Here is a 22,082-nt window from a genome sequence, read left to right on the forward strand (position 1 = left end):
TTTGATTCTTTTGACTGTCACTTTATCTCTTGTTCTTGTGTCAACCCCTTGTAAATGGATCAGTCTTATTCGACATCAAAGATTTTTTCTTTGAAAGAAGTAAAGATCTTAATTCTGCAATAAATAACCACCATTCAACTTTAAAATTGTGAAAGTTTAGTGTATTTTAGAACTAGTGTGGATTCAACACAAGTGGAGAAAAATTGGCAGCAACATTGTGTGGCAAATCAGGATTTTTAGTTTAAAACTATTTAAATCTTTGGTAGCTTGTCTTTTAAATTCGATAAGTGAGCTAATTTTTTTCCAGTTTGAAAACTTTTATGATAATAAAACTGCACATTCAAGTATTACATTTGTAGGTTATCATATTATACCATATTGTCAAGCCCTTTTAGTTAAGAAACAGTAAACACAAATGTATTAGCTACTTTTTTCAGTGCTAAATGATCTTCTAAAACTCCAAATGTGGCAAAATTTAGTTGGAACATCCAGCAGTGACTGGATGTTCCAATCCTTAATCAAGCTTTTTATTCCATTGCTGATTTGTTTCCTGAAGCTTTGGAGATTTGTAGAAAATATAAAATGCGGATGTTAGAATTCTGAAATGAAACAGAAAATGCAGTGTGGCAAGTTGGGCAAAATCTGTGGAAATCAAAACATGACCTGAAATATTAAATGTTAACTTTTCTTTTTGAGATGCAAGGGACTTCTGATGCTGGAATCTTGAGTGACAAATTGCTGGAGAACACTGGGCCAGGCAGTGTCTACGAAGGGGTCCTTCTTGGAGGGTTCCAACCCAAATTTTTTTTTGTCCATTTCCCTCCACAGATGCTGTGTTGGACCTGCTCAGTTCTTCCAGCAATTTGTTTTTACTTTCCACAGATGCAGCCTGACTTGCGGACGTTTTCCAGCATATTCTGTTATTAGTAGAGATTTATTGCAATTCTAGTAGGCAGGGCTGAGTATGTTATTTTATGGTGTTACTTCCAAATTGTTTTGGAGAAAATTGGGTAACTGCAGTTAATATATTAATTCCAACAGAGAACTCTGAACAGTTTGGTAGATTTTTTTCGACCACCCAGTGATGTGCATCTGGACGAGCTAACATCAGCTACTTTGATTAAACTTGAGGAATTCCGTGATAAGACTGCAACGGGTAAGTGTGAATAATCCTATTCACCCATTGATCCAATTTGGATGAGGAAACTTTTGAAATTGTTTTGATCTGCAAGTACGAAGTGCTTGTTATCAGAACAAATAACAGGATTTAGAGTGTGCTCTAGAAATTGGGAAATAGAAAGGAGTGGGAAGGATCTAGTAACTTACTGTGCTGTATTCAGACCTGGATTTTGGTCTGCATATCAACATTTTAGAGATTGCAGATGGCAAGAAGCTCAAAATTAAGTAAATTGAATAATTATCCATAGGGCAAAAATGCCGGTGAGATTGGCTTCCACATGTAACATGACATATGTGTTATTATTGTTATCAAATGCTTGATATTCTTCTGAACTCAAACTCTTTGGCTTATGAAGTCAGCCATGATATTAATGTATGATGAGCGTTTGACGGTTTTGGATCTGTACTTGCTGGAGTTTAGAAGGGAAACTTACCGAATAATGAAAGGCCTGGATTGAGTGGATGTGGGCGAGTCTAGGACCAGAGGGCACAACCTCAGGATAAAAGGACTTATGTTTAAAAAGGTGTTGAGGAGTAATTTCTTTAACAAGAAGGAGGCCACGTCTTTGGGTATTTTTAAAGCTACGATTGACAGGTATTTAATTAGTCAGGGTGTCAAAGGGTAAGTGGAGAAGACAGTCAAAATAGATCAGTCATTGAATAGTGGAGTAGAATCGATGGGCCGAATGGAGTACTTCTGCTCCTATGACTTACGAACGTGAAACATAGAAACATAGAAAATGGTTGCAGGAGTAGGCCATTCGGCCCTTCGAGCCTGCACCGCCATTCAATATGATCATGGCTGATCATCCAACTCAGTATCCTGTACCTGCCTTCACTCCATACCCCCTGATACCTTTAGCCACAAGGGCCACATCTAACTCCCTCTTAAATATAGCCAATGAACTGGCCTCAACTACCTTCTGTCGCAGAGAATTCCAGAGATTCACCACTCTCTGTGTGAAATTTTTTTTTCTCATCTCGGTCCTAAAAGATTTCCCCCTTATCCTTAAACTGTGACCCCTTGTTCTGGACTTCCCCAACATCGGGAACAATCTTCCTGCATCTAGCCTGTCCAACCCCTTAAGAATTTTGTACGTTTCTATAAGATCCCCCCTCAATCTTCTAAATTCTAGTGAGTACAAGCCGAGTCTATCCAGTCTTTCTTCATATGAAAGTCCTGACATCCCAGGAATCAGTCTGGTGAACCTTCTCTGTACTCCCTCTATGGCAAGAATGTCTTTCCTCAGATTAGGAGACCAAAACTGTACGCCAGGTGTGGTCTCACCAGACCCTGTACAACTGCAGTAGAACCTCCCTGCTCCTATACTCAAATCCTTTTGCTATGAATGTTAACATACCATTCGCTTTCTTCACTGCCTGCTGCACCTGCATGCCTACTTTCAATGACTGGTGCACCATGACACCCAGGTCTCGTTGCATCTCCCCTTTTCCTAATCGGCCACCATTCAGATAATAGTAGATAATGAACGAATGAAGGGAAGTTTAACTTCAGCATCCAGTATGGTAGACGTGAAGCAACATAGCTATCTGGTAGGTGTGTTCCTTGGAATTTTGCTAGGTATCAAGCACCTTGCTGAAGCAAATGAGGAGTCTAATGCCTGTTAAAATCCATACATTATCTAATTTGTCTGTGCATGGGAAATGGGTGCTACTGAAAAATCATGCTTTGGAAATATATTTAGTAGAACATGGAGGTAATTGTACTGCTTCAAAAAAAAAAGCTGCTTTCTAGTCCCTGATTTCCCCTGGCCTGGGCTCTTATGTTTACCCACCTTCCCACTGGTTGAAATCAACACGACTCTTCCACTCTCCATTACCCCCGGCGTTGAAAAGTTTATCATCTGAAAAACAAACTATTTCCCTCATTTGATGCAACTGCCTGAAGGATGATGCACATTCTTGCAATGACACACTTTCTTATTTGTTCTGTTGCTTGATATTTTTGGGAAGGGGTGGTTGAAATAAATGGGCTAAGCATACACTAAAGGGAATAGTGTTGCGCAATTACTATAACAAGAAATATAACACTTTGAGTATATTTGCCATGTTCTATCTGGATAAGAATGCTTGTACAGTATTTGCTAGTATTAAAAAGCTTCTTGATAAAGAATTCATAATTATCCATTTAATACTTTCTCTGGTGTCTATTTATCATTCCATTTTGTTTGCAGGTTTGATGTACATAATTGAAACGCAGACGGTCCTGGACTTGAAAATAAACCTCATGGCTTCTTATATTATTGTTCCACAGAATGGTTTTTATGATAAATCTGCCAATTTACTAATTGTTGATCTCGGTAATTTAAAGGTAAGTTTGTGAAAGTAGAAACATTTTTCAATGTGAGTTGAATTAAAATCCCTTGCAATTTGGACAATTTAAAGGATAATTGAAAAGAGGGTGAAATAATTTAGTGCATTCATAATAATAGTAACTGAAATGCAGCATGAAAACATGCCCCTCGGTCTGTGCTGACAACCACCTATTTCTGCCAATCCTATGCTCATCCCATTTTATTCTTCCCACATTCTCATCAACTGCCCCATATTCTGCCACCCACCTACACACGAGGAACAATTTATAATGTCCAACCTGCACATTTTGGGATATAGGGAAATAGCAGAGCCCCGAGGAAATCCATGCAGTCACAAGGGAGAACAAGCAAACAGCTCCAGAGGCCAGGATTGAATCTGGGTTTCTAGCATAGTGAGGCAATGGCTCCACAATATTAGTAAACAGGTCAACTGAATCATTGGTTTTTCCAAGATGCCAAAATTTATACTCATGATAAAACAAAAAAGCATCTCAAAAACGATGGTCACAGTTATTTTGCATTGTATAAAACTGGTTTGGAAAAATAATTCCATGTGAATGAGGTTTTGTGTGTCTTCATGAACATTGAATCAATTCTCAACTGAAGGTCTAATGTGTTAGCGGAAGGGTGTGACCCCGATGGAATACTGTCAGGAAGTCCAAGGCATCTACCTATCGTAAAGGTAAACTCCACCATATGTCCCTATGGACCTTTCCTCTCCCTCATCACACCTTTTCCATCGCCTTCAGATTCTGCAGAGATGGGGGAATTGCAGTTTACAATTTATAATACATAGTTGCAGTTTAATCAGTTTAACACTTGTTCTATTTCACTTCACCATGGACTTTGTGCATATGGTTTTAGAATATTGTCCAAAATGTTGATTGAAACCAAAGAAACAAGCAGGAAGCACATTCTAAATTAGAATTAACAGTATTTGATGGCTGCATTAAGAAGAGTAAATTTGTTCTGTAGATATTTATATAGGATAGCAGGTGATATAAAAGTTAAACATAGAATAATTAATATGAGACAATTCAAAGGTGAATCTAAACCAGTTTGGTTACAAATTGTTGACACCAGGGTAGTGCATCCACACCTCAAAAAAAAGTCCTTAAATAGAATCCCAAATTTCCTGGAATTTGATTGTATTTCCTGAAATTCCCCAACTGCGCATGTGCGACTGCCGCCCCAACTGCGCACACACGGATACCGGGCCCACTGCGCACGCATGGGGAGAGGGCGTCATTTTGCGTCCCTACCACGTCACCGGCGCCATTTTCAATTGTGACGCGGCTGATGGGCCTCCCCCAACTGCGCAGGCACAGATGGTCGTAAATATACTTTTTTTCCCCCCAAATCCTCCCGCGGGCCGGATTGGACCCCTTCGCCGACCGGATGCGGAAATTTTCCGAAATTATTTAATTTCCCTAAAATTACCCGAAGACAACCTGAATTTCCAGATTTCGGGTAATTTCCTTCAAAGTGGAAACACAGCAACAGGGTCAAAAACAACCTGACTTCAGTGTCTAATTATTTTTGGGCAAGGTACAAGATTTTATTGATCTATTTGTGTGCCACAATTTGTCCCTGGTTGCTTGAATTGAAATGCTTCCTTCATTATTGGCTGTGCAATATTGTTCTTTATTTACAGCCATAATAGACAATACAGTCAATCATGAATTTCTACCCTGGAGTGTAAATGGATTTTCAAGGGAGAATGATTGGCTGTTTATGACTTGTAGTTTAACAATTAAAACACAATCAGATTTCAGAAATGCACAAAATTGACCAAATTCAAAATTCCATTGTTCTTGCACATTATTGGATTATTCTAGTTCAAGTCTCTCCTGCTTGACGGAAGGCATTGTACTCAATTGTAGGAACTTTGTGCTTGGGCAGGGTTTGCAATACCTGAATGAGACGGACTCTTAATATATTGAGGACTTCCTTGGTGAGTTGGAAGTAGTTCTTACTTGAACACGATGTTCATGAGCATCATCCTTCCTAAGTAAACAAGTTTTGTGTCCTGCTGGTATCTCCACTGCTTCATCCTCACTGTTGTGTTACCTGATGGGAATGATAGAAATACGGCCAGAATTATCCACATGATGTACTATTGCCTAGTAGTATTCCGGTCTGAGAATTGTTTAAACAGTTAAGTAAATTTGTGCTTTTTGGTCTTTTGTGCTCTATTTCTGAGCAATCTGCTTTGTGACTGGTGGCTTGGCTAGCTTGATGACCCAGCATAAGATGAAGGCAAAGACCCATTTGAAATGACAGATTGAGTTGGAATAAGGACAAGTTCTTTGCCAGAAATGGCAAGCTAGCTTTGGGGAGATTCACAATCAAGTGAGCAGTGTTGCATCGACACCAACTGCACATTTTGAACCAATAAAAATGGTTTCTTTTAGCATTGGTAAATTTCTTGCCACACATAGCTAAATATCAAGTTTAGTAACTATTTGGTTACTATTGACAAGTGCAACTGTGGAGAGGTACAGACAATGGCCCACCTACTGACTTGCGGCGGAGAGGCATGCACTGCGGACGATCTCCGCAGAGGCACAGATGTGGCACTGGCTGTGGCAAAGCGATGGCAGAACGTCGTCTATGAGTGAATGAACTATTTATTGATTATCATGATATGTTTGCCTTGTTTGTGCGGGTAGAATAATTCTTGGTCTCTTTTAAAAATGTTACATTAATAATTTTCATCTTTCTAAGATGATCAGTAAAAGTCGTGCACGTCTACCACAAATCACAGCTGGAGAAAGCACTTTGGAGGATATCATGGCCAGAGCCTATGACCATTTTGAAGTACAGCTGAATAGTGTTCAACTACTTTATGTTGAACCAAGTATGTATTTGCTAGGTGTATAAAAGATGCAATTTTTAATATTAATATAAAGTTTTAAATAATAAAATTAATATTTTTATAACAAATTGATTTATCTATGAAAATGTTATATATTGAGTGATTGATAATTAGCCACAATGTTTTTATTCATTTTAAACTTGCTATTATCTAGTTTGACAAATTTGGAATTTAATTGGCAAGAGAGAGGAATTTATCCAGAAATTATTCAGGCTAAAGAGTGAATGTAATTAAATTTGTTATTTTGATTTAGTGGAGGACTGGAAAGCAGCTCGCAAAACAAAGCAATCTTCTCAGCACATCTTGCAGCCCATGGATGTAAAACTTGAATTTTGCAGAGCAATGGTTGTTTCTGATGCAAGAATGCCCAAGTATGTATATATTTTATCAGATGGGTGAAAGTTGAACTTCTGAAATTGCATTTGCCAACATAATCACAGGAGGTGCAGCAATTAATTATCCTTTCATCTCCTCCCTTCTCGTGATCCAGTCTTTCCTGGTGAAATAGTAAATCACTTGAACTTCTTTAATATGCATTTGGTTTTCACAATGTAACTTCCGCTGCATTGGAGTGATCCAAAGCAGATTGAATGATTGCTTTGTGGAGTACCTTAGTTCAGTTTACAGGGGTGACCCTGGCCTATCACATTAATTACCCATTCCACTCCCATTCTGGCCCAGCTGGAAAGGATAGAGAGAAGATCTAAGAGGATGTTGTCAAGACTAGTTGAGGCTGGGACTATCCCAACGTTTAAGAAAGAGTTAAGGGCCTGTCCCACTTTCACAACCTAATTAATAACCTTTTTTACTCGTGGACATTTTTCATCAGGTTAGAAAAAACGCCCCGACCTACTTGATGCCACGAGTACCTACGACTAGCATCACGGTCTGCTACGACCCACCTACGGCCTCCTACGACCTTGTGACGACTTTGCTGCGAGTATGAGTCAAGGGCAAACTCGGCAGAGGTTGTGAATTAGGTCGTGAAAGTGGGACAGGCCCTTTAGACAGGTAAATGGATAGGACAGGTTTGGAGGGATGTGGACCAAACGCAGGCATGTGGGATGAGTATAGCTGGGACGTTGGGCAGTGTAGGTAAGTTGGGCCGTAGGGCCTGTTTCCCTTATCCCTTCTCCTGGGCTTCTCTTTATTACTCAAAGCTAACTTGTTTTCTCTCTCCTATTCCTGACGAAGGGTCATGCAGCTAAAACATTACCTTCCACTTTCCACAGATGATACCTGACCTCAGTGTTAACTCATCTTAAAGTCTGCAAAATCTTAGTATGCAATTATCCACAATCGATGTGCTTACTGACATAAATGCTGTTGTTCTGGGAAGCTTACTTAAAAAAGCCATCCTTGTTCTAACATCTTTCCATGATGTTGCTCATCTTCATTTTGTAATATTCAAGGTTATTGTGGTTCTGGCTACCCACACATCCCCAAGTTGATTTCCTGCTCTGGTTCATTTAATGCCTTCAATTAAAATGTCCCCACAGTCTGAGATTGGTGATTTTAATAGGGTAGCAAATGAGATTAATATATAAAAAAGGGGTTATGGTACTGATGTTAATGGTGAATTGGTTCGTCAACAGTAAACTAAGAAAAGGTGGAACCAAGTCTTTTTTGGCTGGCAGGTGGGGGCTAGTCGGGTACCAGTTCTGGGGCACCAGCTATTCATAATGTTTTTAATGATTTGGATGATGGTATTAAATGTAGTATTTCCAGTGTACTGAAGTATCAGTTTTGAATTTGAGTGGTGCAAATGGTCCAGAAAAGCAATCCACTAACCACTCTTAAGTTGGTTCAGGTCATATTTACAAGATAGGAACTATTTTGTTTCCATTGGAGACTTTGTATCAGAACCAACCAACGTGACGTGTGGAGTACCGCAAGGTTCGATCTTAGGGCCCTCTTTATTCAACATCTACATGCTCCCACTAGGGCAAATCATGCGATATAATAATATTGACCACCACTGCTATGCCGATGACACTCAAATCTATGTAGCGCTATCACCAAATGATTATCGCCCCATAGATCTGTTGTGCCAGTGCATTGAGCAAGTCAAAGACTGGATGTGCCAAAATTTTCTCCAACTAAATAAGGACAAAACGGAGATAATTGTTTTTGGTGCTAAAAAAGAAAGGCTTAAAGTAACCCAACACCTTCACTCTCTGTCCCTGAAAACTTCAAACAAAGCCAGAAATCTTGGGGTCATTATGGATTCAGATTTAAATTTCGACAGTCACATCAAATCAGTAACAAAATCGGCCTACTATCACCTCAAAAACATAGCAAGATTAAGAGGACTCATGTCAGCTCAAGATTTAGAAAAACTTGTACATGCCTTTATTAATAGTAGGCTAGATAATTGCAACGGTATCCTTGCAGGTCTTCCAAAAAAAACTGTCAGGCAGCTACAGCTTGTTCAGAACGCTGTTGCTAGAGTTCTAACAAAGACCAAAAAATTTGAGCATATTACACCAATTCTTAAATCCTTACATTGGCTCCCTGTATGTCAGAGAATTGATTTTAAAATCCTGCTGCTCACCTATAAATCACTACATGGTTTAGGGCCAAAGTATATCACTGACATGCTTCCACTATATAAGCCTTCTAGACCGCTAAGATCTTCTGAAACCAATCTGCTAGTGATTCCCAGAGTAAATACAAAACATGGGAAAGCAGGATTTAGTTACTATGCAACAAATAGCTGGAATAAACTTCCTGAAGATTTAAGACTTGCCTCAACTTTGACCACTTTTAAAACAAGACTGAAAACTTTTATGTTTACTTTAGCTTTCAGCTAAATCTTAACTACATTGCACTTTTAACTTTTGCACTTTTTATAATGCATTTTTAATTTAGTTTTTCTTTTATTTTAGTTCTTCTATTTTATTTCATTTTATTATTTCATTTATTGTATGACATGTTTTTATGTGAAGCACTTTGAGTCTGCCTCGTGTATGAAATGTGCTATATAAATAAAGTTGCCTTGCCTTGCCTTAGCTATGGCACCCTTAGAGTCCTGGTAAAGAAATTGGTGTTTCGTTGCTTTCACTGAATTTGCACTAAAAAATATAGCGGAATTAGTTAATGCAAGAATAGATCTACCTAATGCCAGATTAGCAGCTAGAATTTGCTGTGTCAAACTTCCATGGGAGCAAAACAAAAGTTAGATGTACAGTCGCTTGATTTATCAAAATAAAATTTACAATATAGGTTTAGCGACCGCAAATGGCATTGCGAGTGCCGAGCTATCTTTCCGGTTGTGCCTCCCACATGAACGAGCTATTTGTTTTTTTTACTTCTAAACTTTGAAATCCCTTCTTAGCCATGTCTAATTGAAATTTAATTTTAATTTTGTTTTAACTCTGCCTGGCTCTTGTGCAACACCCACAACCTCTCTTTCGACCATTCTGTTCATTTTTCATTTTACATTCAGGAACTCTGAACTTCCTGTCAAGCATTCTCTAACACACTGAGCACCTTTAAAAGGCTGCTTCCCTAAATCTCTTTTCTGTGCTATCCTCTCTCCTAACTGTTTTACAAAGACAATACAGCAAACCCTTGTTTTTTATCAGCCCGCTTATAAGGGGTTTCCAATATACCGGACGGACCTACCGTTTCATCCCCAGCTCCCACCATCACCCCGGCCGCTTAGAGCCCTGGCTTCCGACCCCACTCCCGTCTCGCAAGGCGTATCAGCGAGCCCTTCTTCACGCACCACATGGTTGGGTGATGAAGCTCTTGTTGCGGCTCCTGTCGGGGACAGCGCTTTCTTCGGGCTGCCACCATCGACAGAACGCACTCGGTTACAATGGGTCTCCCTCCCCTCTCACCTGCTGCTGTTTCTTGCTGTCGATGGTGACTTTGTCCATTCCCCATTCGACGGCCGCCGCCTACTTCTCCCGTCACTCTGTCCAGTCGGCCTCTTTTTCGGGGCTCTAAACATCCGGGGAGACAGTGGAAGCCGGGGATCTGTTGGCAGGTCATTCCATTCACATTAAATTTATATTTTATATTTGTTTTGTTTAAATTTCTGGCACTTCATGGTTCTTTAGGGGCTCAGGGGGGTGTCCTTAGTGGGCCGGGGAGTATTGTTGTTTCATTTTCACGTCACCTCTGTTGGTCCGGCAAAACGCATAATCCAGAAAGGCTCTGGAACCGAGGGTGCCGGAATATCACTGTTCAAACTGTATCCTAATTCCATGCTATTTTATGACCATAATTTTGCACATCCGTAATTATTCTTTTGCAGTTTTCTGTTATACAATATTGCCAGAATGATTTAAGGCTATATACTTTTTTATCATTAATATGTGCAAGGGCTAGTGTTGCACTGAAATTGCAGAAACAGCTTTGCATAACATTCTTTGGTGCTATCATTTCACTTGGGCATTCTCAGTTTACATTAAGTTGATGGAAGTAATTTATCATTATAGCAATGCCATCTGAACATAACCAAAACAGTGCAGATGCCGGAAATAAACGGCAAGTCAGGCAGCATTTGAAGGATAGGAGAGAGTGAGAAAAAGTGAATTAATATTTTAGCTCAACAACCTTTGATCAGATCTGATGAGTAGTCATCCATCTGAACATAACCCTGTTTCTCTTTCCATGGTTGCTGCTAGTATGTGCATGCAATTTCACTGTGGGGTGCATCTATCGTCTGTAACAGAAGCTCTGCTATGCAAATGTCTTTAGATTTTTAAAAGGGAAAACAAAGCAGGATTTTGAAACACAAACCTAAAGTAATTTTAAGCTGTTCTCAAAGAATTGTTTTAAATACTGTATATGTGATGCTAATATATTGTTCCTTTACTTCATACAGATTTAAAGTTTATGGTGGGCTTGCTTTACTTTCAGTTTGCATCTCAGACCAAAAACTGAGAGGGGTTTTAGGGTTAATTGATAGCATTCCAAAACCAGAAAGTCGTACACTGCCACTAAAGTCATCGTCAAAATCTAGAAAGGTAGGCTTAATTTATGATCAATGAAGATGAAATTCTGCAAATTGCAGAAATCTATTGGTGAGCTTCAGTGAATAAAATATGGTTTGCTCATGAAAAGTTATTCTGAAAAAATGTCTTAAGTTAATTGTAGTACAATAAAATGTAATTCTTAAATGAAAGATATGGCAAATGTTGATATCCATGGAGCTATTTTTCCCCAAGGTTTGGCACTTTAAAGAATAATATTAATATCAGTTAATTTGTTCTGCTTATAATCTATCAAGTCACAGAAACTATCGCCTGATATGACGCCACAGTCTGTGAAAAAAAGAGCAGTGCAAATGGATATATACTCTTCTGTGCTCAGTATGACAGGTGAGATTTGTTAAAATTTGGTTGAGGGGTGGTGGGAGGAGGAATAATTCTTAAGTACTGTATTACCGATTGAATACCAATCGGGCTCCTCTTAAACGTGCTCATAGTCACACAGAGTGGAAACAAGCCTTTCGGCCCAACTTGCCCATACCGGCCAACATGTCCCAGCTACACCATTCCCACCTGCCCGCATTTGGCCCATAACCCTCCAAACCTGTCTCATCCATGTACCTGTCTAACTGTTTCTTAAATGTTGGAATAGTCCCTGCTTTAAGTACCTCCTCTGGCAGTTTGTTCCATATACCCACACCATTTGTGTGAAAAAGTTTCCCCTCAGATTCGTATTAAATCTTTTCCCCTGATAGACACAAAATGCTGGAGTAACTCAGTGGGACAGGCAGCATCTCTGGAGAGAAGGAATGGGTGAGAGGTCGAGGCTCTTCAGTCTGATAAAGGGTGTCGACCCAAAACGTCACCCATTTCTTCTCTCCAGAGATGTTGCTTGTCCCACTGTTACTCCAGCATTTTGTGTCTGGCTTCTGCATCTGTAGTTACTTCCTACACATTTTTACTAATTTTTACCTTTATACTGTTGAATATTTGAATACTTTTAAAACTTTTGTTCCATTCGTTTGGTTCATGAACCAAATTTTGCCCGTCAATTATTCAGTTTAATCCTTTTTGTTTCTTTTGACCTACACCATGCTGGTTTTGTGGAGCTGTACTTGAGAATTCTCAGGTCAGACAGAAATATATTTATAACATTCTTATAGGGTGATTTCACGAAAGGTCACTGGAGCGTAGATCCGCACCCACGTGACCGCAAATTTTAACTGGGGGACAAGCGTCACTTCCGGTACATGTTAGTGAATAGGAAAACACGCACTTTCACACCCGTTAAAAACATCGAAACCGGCCCGTTTTTGAGCTGCAATTAACTGTGCCAGTCGGGGTGACCGTGAGGCACAGCTACCTAAATTTACAGTGCAAAAAAAAGATAGAAACTAAGGTAAATTCAAGAGGGAGCTGAAGGTGTAAAAACGGCGGACGTTGATAGCGGACATTTGCCGTGGAGATTTAAAGATCGAAAATATCGGGAATTATCGCGTTTGCTCGCTGCATTTCATCAAAAGTAAGGCATTATTGACTTTGTTATCTTTATTCATTTGTTAGATGAAAAGTATTAAAAGTTAGAAATCCTTCAGTAAAATTGCAAAATCGCCCATGGTTCTCAGGTGGGTTTTAACATGCGAAATGAACACGCTTCTGAAGCTCCATTTACCATTTAAATAATCGTAAACTCTCAATGCGTTTGGAAATAAATTTTACTGAGATGCAAGCTAAGGAATGGGATAATTCTCAGCTGTTAGTTGGACAAAATCAGGAGATTTTATTATTTGCCAAAATATATTTCTCAATGCAGTGCCCACTGTGATTGCAAGGCATGGGCTTGGGGAAGTTTGTACTCACATTGCGACATAAATAAATAAGTAGTTTGGGTGATTGTGCAGGCTTTAAACAAGAAACATTGAGAAATATATTTTGGCAAATAAAAAAATCTGATTTTGTCCAACTAACAGCTGAGAATTATCCCATTCCTTAGCTTGCATCTCAGTAAAATTTATTTCCAAACGCATTGAGAGTTTACGATTATTTAAATGGTAAATGGAGCTTCAGAAGCGTTTTCATTTTGCATGTTAAAACCCACCTGAGAACAATGGGCGATTTTGCAATTTTACTGAAGGATTTCTAACTTTTAATACTTTTCATCTAACAAATGAATAAAGATAAAAAGTCAATAATGCCTTACTTTTGATGAAATGCAGCGAGCAAACGCGATAATTCCCGATATTTTGGATCTTTAAATCTCCACGGCAAATGTCCGCTATCAACCCGCCGTTTTTACACCTTCAGCTCCCTCTTGAATTTACCTTAGTTTCTATCTTTTTTTTGGACTGTAAATTTAGGTAGCTGTGCCTCACGGTCACCCCGACTAGTACAGTTAATTGCAGCTCAAAAACTGGCCGTTTTCGATGTTTTTAACGGGTGTGAAAGTGCGTGTTTTCCCATTCACTAACATGTACCGGAAGTGACGCTTGTCCCCCAGTTTAAATTTGCGGTCACGTGGGTGCGGATCTACGCTCCAGTGACCTTTCGTGAAATCACCCTATAGTGCAGAGCTCATTCACCTTGCAATGCACAATCTAGTCGTTTGCACAATCTAGGCCTGGAGGGGGAGGGGGGGGGCTAGAGTGGGAGGAGGGTAGAGGGGGAGGAGGGTGGAGAGGGAGAGGGGGGAAGGGAATAGAGAGTTGGGGGGAGAGGGGGGAGTAGAGAAGGATAGGGGGGGGGAGTAGAGTGGGAGAGGGGAGAAGTGGAGAGGGAAAGAGTAGAGAGAGGAAGGGAGTAGAGAGGGAGAGAGGGGGAGGAGAGAGGGAGAGGGGGGGACTGGAGAGGCGGGGAGTAGAGAGGGCGAGGGGTAGAGACCTCCTCATCTACCTCCTCATTTCCCTCATTCTCATTCCCTGCCCGAGGACCTACCCAGGTCGTAGAGCAGCGCCAGGGCCTGGAACTCGGCCTGGTTTTCGTACTTGACCCGACCCTGGCTGTAGACCCAGGCTTGTCCTTGGTTCCAGCGGCAGCTTCCAGCCATCAGCTTGGCCGCCACCTGGGCTCCAGTCCAGGCCCCAGGCTCGTACTTGGTTACAACGGCGGCTTCTTTCTCGGCCCCGTTCACGGCCCCATCCCAGGTTCTCACTCCAGCTCGGCTCCAGCCAGGGCCCACGCTCCACCCTCGCCACCAGGTGTCGGGCGTCGGCGGTCACAACCTCATCCTTGGCCCCCGGCTCGGCTCTCACTCCAGCTCGAGCACCAGGCTCTGGTTCAGCTAGGGCTCGCGACACCCCCCTTTCCACCAGGTGTCGAGCGTCGGCAGCCGGCGCACGAGTGCTGAAGTGCCCCTCCCTTGCGAGTGCATTGTGACATCACTCGGGTGCGCTGGAGTGCCCCTCCCTCCCGGAGTGTCCTGTCCTGCCTTGCGAGTTCATTGTGACGTCACTCGGGTGCGCTGGAGTGCCCCTCCTTCCCGGAGTGTCCCGTCCTGCCTTGCGAGTTCATTGTGACGTCACTCGGGTGCGCTGGAGTGCCCCTCCTTCCCGGAGTGTCCCGTCCTGCCTTGCCAGCCGATTGTGACGTCACTCGGGTTGTTTTTTTTTCGAAATGGGTGAGTTTTCGGGTGGTTTTTATCACTTTAAATGATTAAGAAGTTCGGAAATATAGGTGGGAATGCGACGGGAATATGTTTATTGCCTAGACGGAAAAAATGTGAGTAGAATGGGTGAAAATGGGAAGGCTGTGGCCTAGCGTCTGGAAGAAAATATGAATTAACCAGATTGTGCCCAGATGACACTCACACTCACACTCTCTCACACACTCTCACATATATATACATACACACAGAGTTTTGGTAAATTTAGATATATGCTTCAAAAGAAGAATACATGCACGGACATTTGAGGGTGGGCTTTTTCATTTTAAACTAGTGAAGTGATAAAGATTGCTTTGACATTAATCAAAGCGACATTCTAAAGGGAAATAATGTGCATTTATATCTGTAACGGTGCACATTAAAATTCCCCATGTGTTTAACCATGTTTACCTTCTGCAGATTCAGATGATGAATACTACGATGCTCTCACCTCTCCTGTAGATGGAAGTTCACAGGATTTGTCAAGTGATAATTCATTGAAAAAATCAGAATCGTTACGCCAGAAACAGTTGAAAAAGCAAGAATCTATGAAAAATATGACTGAATTCCAAATGGAGTTTGAAATAACAAAGGTAGTTTTAGATTCTTCTTGGCCTTGTCCAAAAGTTCTCATTGCTTCATACCTGAGGACAACTTAATGTTTGGGAGTAAACTATGTAATTTTTCCAAACTCATTTTCTTTAGCATCTCAGTCAACTTTCTTTTATGAAGAACAGGCATGTTCCTATAAGAAATCCAAGGAAACATTGATATATTAGTTTATTTTGAAAATTGTTTACTGCCCCAATTATTTAACATGTTGCTCCTATGAAACAAACACCAACCAGTGATGTTACTTAATGCTTAATGGAGGGAACCCTTGCAGTGAGCATGAATAAATTGTTGGGAAAAGGGTAGGAAGTGTAAATTAGTTCTATGCACCTAGAGCATGATTTTTTAATAGAAATCATGAGAAATTTTGAGTGAGATAGCACTTATCATGTGAGGAGAGAGCTCTACTGAAGGTCAAAACCTTTTCATGACAAATTGTTTTATGCAGCCTAAGTACAATTAAGTGTGTAATCATGCCTGTTAACTTCACTCTACACAGCAGTATTTGAGCCACTCTGAAGCATTTCACAATTTTTTTTTTTGAGTAGCTATTAAACATAGAGATATAGAAACATAGAAAATAGGTGCAGGAGTAGGCCATTCGGCCCTTCAAGCCAGCACCGCCATTCAATATGATCATGGTTGATCATCCAGAATCAGTACCCTGTTCCTTCTTTCTACCCATATCCATTGATTCTGTAGGAGCTATATCCAACTCTGTCTTGAATACATCTCGTGAATTGGCCTCCACTGCTTTTGTGATAGAGAATTCCACAGATTCCCAACTCACTGGGTGAAACACTTTTTCCTCATCTTGTAAATAACTCATTCTAAGCTCCCACCAGTCTAGTTTCAGTCAATAAAATACTGAATCAAGCACTTGCGCAACAAAACTTTATTTTGGATAACACAACACAAATTCCCCTATACAATACCTAACCACCGCGAGTTTGATCCTTGTATCTGCTTGGCCAAGCCCTTCTAGCCTTGTGCAAGCAGAGACACTCCAAAAGGTCACGCAGTCCCAAGCATTCTTCCAGAAGATCAACATCAGACCTCGTGGGAGCTACCTTTTATACTTCCCTGAACCTTGTGCGGCAAAACCAAATGGGGGTGGTCTCTTTACAGTCCAATAACAAATATTAAGATACAAGATACATTTATTTGTCACATGTGCCAGTTGGCAGTGAAATGTGTGATCGCCATACAATAAAAATAAAGAACACAACACACGATAGAGTTCAACATAAAATATCCCCACCCAGCAGAATCAAAGGTTCCCCACTGTGAGGGAAGGCACCAAAGTCAGTCATCTTCCTCTAATGTTCCTGAGTTCACCCGTGGTGATATCAAATATCGATTAACACAGTAAATGATAGACAGTTCCCTAACCCAATAATACAGTAACTAATACAATGTATCTGACGAAGTTTCTAGATGGAAGTTAACAGAGATGAATTATGCAACATGTGCCTAGATATTCAAGAAACCCAGACAAGGCTCAACACTTAACCCAATCAACATCCAGCAAAGTAAAGCTTTGCAACATTATTTACAATGTGTTTGTCTGGTTTGCAGTGATCCAATCAGTTCCATGCAATTTACACCTTATTGTAAGAAACCTGCAGATGTCCCATTCTTTCCCTGCAGCTCTTATCTAGGCTCCAGACAAACTGGCACCATTCAGCAGCTTGTCCCAGTTCTGCAAAAGGCACATTTAACTTGACCAAAATGGCCTAGCAGCACAGAAGCCTTTACTCAATATTAATGTCCTGGCAGCTCCAATTTTGCCAGAATTAACATTCCTTCCTTTTATACTATATGATAAACCATCATTTATGTTAACCAAATAATCAGATATTCATATGTGTGACTATTACATTCTCCATCTATTAACAACAACAACAACAAGATGATGATGTTTCTTCCCAGAAACTTATCAAACTTCCTGAGTTTTCGTGGGCGTAGCTTCACAATTTCCGTCTGATGAGTCTTCACCTCCTGGGTTTCCGTGGGCGTGATTTCCCTCCATCCGTGTTGTTGCCCATTCTTCCATCCCTTTCCATAGTCGAACGTATAACCTATAATTCCTGAAAAACTTGGGACAAAGCAAGTTACCATTCATGCACTAATGCTTTCCCATACATTCCGCTGTAATTCTGTTCTGTAACAAACCCTTTTCTATTTCACTATCACTATTCTGCTCTATAATATCTTCTTTACTATCCTAGGATCAACACTAATCAGCCCTCTCCTTATTCACACGATGTTCCTTAATGTATATTTGATTATGGTTTGTCATACAAATTTCAATTGGGTTCAGTACAGATTTCCCTACAGGCGTGACTCTTATTTAAAGCAAATCATGAAGAATGTTTCAATTCAACCAAATTCAGTCTCAGCCTTCAATTTACTATTTTATGTTTCAGGGTCCGTCTCACCCTTCTCATTCCACAGCTTGTGGTCGATAACACAATTTTATCCAATTCCTGTGGAATTCCCAGCTGTTCAAATTTAATCAATCAAGTTCCATAAGTTGTCAATTTTATTTTAAAGCCAATTAAGATAGCCAAATCTAGGGACAATTTCTTTACACCTTGATAATAGAAGCCGCTTTACTATCAAGGGTTAGATAAATTTAGATCCACCGGTCAAATACATGGACTCTGATACCAACACCCACTCTCTTAGTACTTCTAATTCAACAGACCTCTCCTCCAGTACTTTGTCCTCAGTATTTTGAATAGGCTCTCAGTCCATAGGGGTTCTTCCACATAACTAGTTTTCTTTTAACACTGAGTAACTCTCTTAGTATGTTAACTTTGGTCTCTCAAAGGGGAGTCTTGCTATTCACATTTCCTCTTTCTTACTATTTCCAATACCAACTCTCATGTTCCCTGAATAACTCTTCCATGTTCCCAGATCTTCCCAAGTTCCATCCTTCCCTGATGTTCTCGGAATAATCCTTCTCATATTTGGCTGCCTGTCTGGGGATGAGGCAATACAAATACCAAGTTAATAATCAAATTTTAAATACTCCTAAGCCAGATCTCATAAGTCAGTTCCAAATCTCAAACTTTAAAGTCCTTCCAATTCATCACCATACAATTTAGAGATCGAATTCAAAATGTTGTCAATTTATTTCCAATAACTATAATTTAGCCGCAAAGTAGGTGTCTTGCCCCCGAACCACAGAGGAGTATCTATTTTCAAATTTCTAAGTTCAATTCTTCAAATTAGAGCTTGCCCCATTAGTCGTCAGAGGTTGTCTGTATCTTTTTAGAAAATGTTGGATGGTGTCTTTTTCCTTCACTGGTGTCAAAAGTTAGATGATGTTAAAGCTGGGCACTAGGGTAGGCATCTTCTTCTTCTTCCTCGATGTTAGTTTCAAAGGAGTAGGGATACTGAGGAGCAGCCTTCTCTATTTGTTGGTCTTTTCTCAATGTATCTTAAAGGGACAGGACAGTATCATTTCTTCTTCGTTGTTGGTCTTTGTCTCTGGGGAGCTACCTGCATGGAGATAATAACTACACATGCTACCTGAGCTGTGTCTTCCGCCTGTTCTTAAGGGTCCACATACTTTTTACCTCACTCCCCAGATTGTTGCATGTTGGAGGTTATACTGTCCTGGAGGCACAACAACTTTGTAACAAGTTAGTACAGTAGCTCCTTTCCCTACTCCCGTACCTCCTGCGCAATATGTTCATTTATCCTCTCCCTAGTGCCAGTTCAGTTCCCTTTGGTTCTTATTCTCTTTGACACCAGCTACTATGTTTCCCTTTTCGTATTCCTTCCTTTTAATGAGGTTTCTCAATCCCAATCAGCTTCTTTGCAACTCTCTTCCTGGGATTCTGAAGGGGTGGTGTTCTTTCTTGTTCTTATAATTTATTATTTTGGAGCCATATGAGGATACCCTCAGATTTCATCTTTTTACTTTATACTAGCTGGCAGATCAGGGCATTCGGAATGGATTTGGCTGCCAGAATGTCCCTGCCCCCTGATCCTCTGGCCAGTGTTCTTTTCCTCTATCTTCGGGGTCCCAAGTGTCCCTATAACCTCCAGGGATCCACTGACTTCTTAGACCCCGTGGGTCTCTTCTTTGACCCCCTTCCTCCTCTGTGTTCCCTCACAGGGCAAGATCGGCTCCAATATGCTGATTCATAGAAACATAGAAACATAGAACATAGAAAGTAGGTGCGAGAGTAGACCACCAGGTCCGTCGAGCCCGCACCGCCATTCGCTCATGGCTGAACACTAAACAGACACACTTACCCACAAACAGTAGACACAAGACACAGAACACAAGACACTACCCTCCCCTTTATACCGCTATCACCCCTCTCCACCCCAAGAACCGCGTGATCTCCTGGGGGAGGCAAAAAAACGGATAAAAACCCAGGTCCAATTCGGGAAAAAAATCCGGGAAATTCCTCTCCGACCCCAATCCAGGCGATCGACACCTGTCCAGGAGATCACTCAGGTCTTACTATACTAACCATACCTAGGTCCATATCCCTGCCCTCTCCCCGTAGCCCCTTATCCCCTTGGCAGCTAAAAAACCATCTATTTTAGACTTAAATATATTTAACGTTTCTGCTTCCACTGCTCCCTGGGGCAGTGAATTCCATAAATTAACCACCCTCTGGGTGAAGAAGTTCTTCCTCATCTCAGTTTTAAAAGAGCCCCCCCTTATTCTGCAACTATGTCCCCTAGTTCTAGTTTCCCCGATCATTGGGAACATCCTCGGTGCATCCACCCGATCAAGGCCCCTCACGATCTTATATGTTTCAATGAGATCGCCTCTCATTCTTCTAAACTCCAAAGAGTAGAGTTCCAGCCTACTTAACCTTTCCTCATATGTCAATCCCCTCATTGCAGGAATTAATCTTGTAAACCTTCGCTGCACTGCCTCCAGGGCTAGTACATCCTTTCTTAAGTATGGACCCCAGAACTGTACACAGTATTCCAAATGTGGTCTCACTAATACTGTGTACAGCTGCAGCAAGACCTCCGTGTTTTTATACTCAATCCCCCTAGCAATAAAGGCCAAAACTCCATTGGCCTTCCTGATTGCTTGCTGCACCTGCATACTAACTTTTAGTGATTCATGTACTACTACCCCTAGATCCCTTTGCGTTGCATTACAACGCAGCTCCTCCTCATTTAGAAAATAACTTGCCCTATCATTTTTTTTCCCAAAGTGAATGACTTCACATTTATTAGTATTAAATTTCATCTGCCAAGTTGTTGCCCACTCACCTAGCTTATCTATATCCTTTTGCAGACTCTTCCTATCCTCCTCATCCCCTACTTTTCCTCCCATTTTTGTATCGTCCGCAAATTTTGATATATTACACTTGGTTCCCTCCTCCAAATCATTTATATAAATTGTGAACAACTGGGGTCCCAGCACCGACCCTTGCGGAACCCCGCTAGTTACCGGTTGCCATCCCGAGTATGAACCATTTATCCCCACTCTCTGCTTCCTATTTGTTAGCCAATCCTCTACCCATGCTAATATATTACTCCCAATCCCATAATTTTTTATTTTTAGCAATAGTCTCTTATGTGGCACCTTGTCAAAAGCCTTTTGGAAGTCCAAGTATACCACATCCACCGGTTCCCCTTTATCCACCCGGGTTGTTACTTCCTCAAAGAATTCGAGCAGATTCGTTAAACAGGACTTCCCCTTCACAAAACCATGCTGGTTCTGTCCGATGAGGTCATGTTTATCCAAGTGCCCCGTTAGTGTTTCTTTAATAATTGTCTCTAACATTTTACCCACCACCGATGTTAGACTAACCGGTCTATAGTTACCCGCCTTCTGTTTACTTCCTTTTTTAAATATAGGTGTTACATTGGCCATTTTCCAATCCACTGGGACCGTTCCTGCCTCCAGGGAGCTTTGGAAAATTATCACCAATGCATCCACAATCCCCACCGCTATCTCCCTCAAGACCCTTGGATGTAATCCATCAGGCCCAGGGGATTTATCCTCCTTCAGTCTCATTAATTTCCCTAATACCACCTCCTTGGTGATCTTAATAGTATTTAGCTCCTCCATTCCTACCGCCCCCTGTTTATCCAGCGTTGGAATATATTTTGTGTCTTCTATGGTGAAGACTGATACAAAATACTCGTTTAATGCCTTTGCCATTTCCATGTTCCCCACCAACAACTCTCCAGTCTCACCCTCCAATGGACCAACGTTCACCTTAGCCACCCTTTTTCTTTTTATATAGCTATAAAATTCCCCACAGATGTAACATTGATCAGGTCTCACAGCTCCATAGCCTCTCCAACCAAACTGAGGGAAAGTCGGCTCTCGGATTGGAATGTCTATCCACACTTTAAATTCGTCCCCCTCCTTCGATGTTACTTCCTGTTTCTGGATTCTTAGTACGGGTCTCTGGAAAGAATTAGCTGCCGTTGAACCAGGTTGCAATGAAATGTGGACGTCTGTAGCCCGGGGATAATTTGCACCTTCTGCGGGATCT

The 22,082-nt window shown here is 41.0% G+C and overlaps 1 protein-coding gene across 2 annotated transcripts in view; it reads left to right on the forward strand.

Annotated features, from left to right (window-relative positions):
- The window catches only part of vps13a (vacuolar protein sorting 13 homolog A), a 346,213-nt gene that overhangs the window by 103,626 nt on the left and 220,505 nt on the right, over positions 1 to 22,082 (forward strand). For both annotated transcript variants that reach the window (XM_033017572.1, XM_033017571.1), the window contains exons 19-25: positions 1,042 to 1,156; positions 3,375 to 3,511; positions 6,243 to 6,375; positions 6,647 to 6,764; positions 11,231 to 11,372; positions 11,636 to 11,726; positions 15,394 to 15,566. In XM_033017572.1, the coding sequence (XP_032873463.1) occupies positions 1,042 to 1,156; positions 3,375 to 3,511; positions 6,243 to 6,375; positions 6,647 to 6,764; positions 11,231 to 11,372; positions 11,636 to 11,726; positions 15,394 to 15,566 (909 nt within the window). The remainder of the gene's footprint in view (positions 1 to 1,041; positions 1,157 to 3,374; positions 3,512 to 6,242; positions 6,376 to 6,646; positions 6,765 to 11,230; positions 11,373 to 11,635; positions 11,727 to 15,393; positions 15,567 to 22,082) is intronic.

This window comes from Amblyraja radiata, chromosome 3 (assembly GCF_010909765.2).
Source record: "Amblyraja radiata isolate CabotCenter1 chromosome 3, sAmbRad1.1.pri, whole genome shotgun sequence".
Taxonomy (NCBI): Eukaryota; Metazoa; Chordata; class Chondrichthyes; order Rajiformes; family Rajidae; genus Amblyraja; species Amblyraja radiata.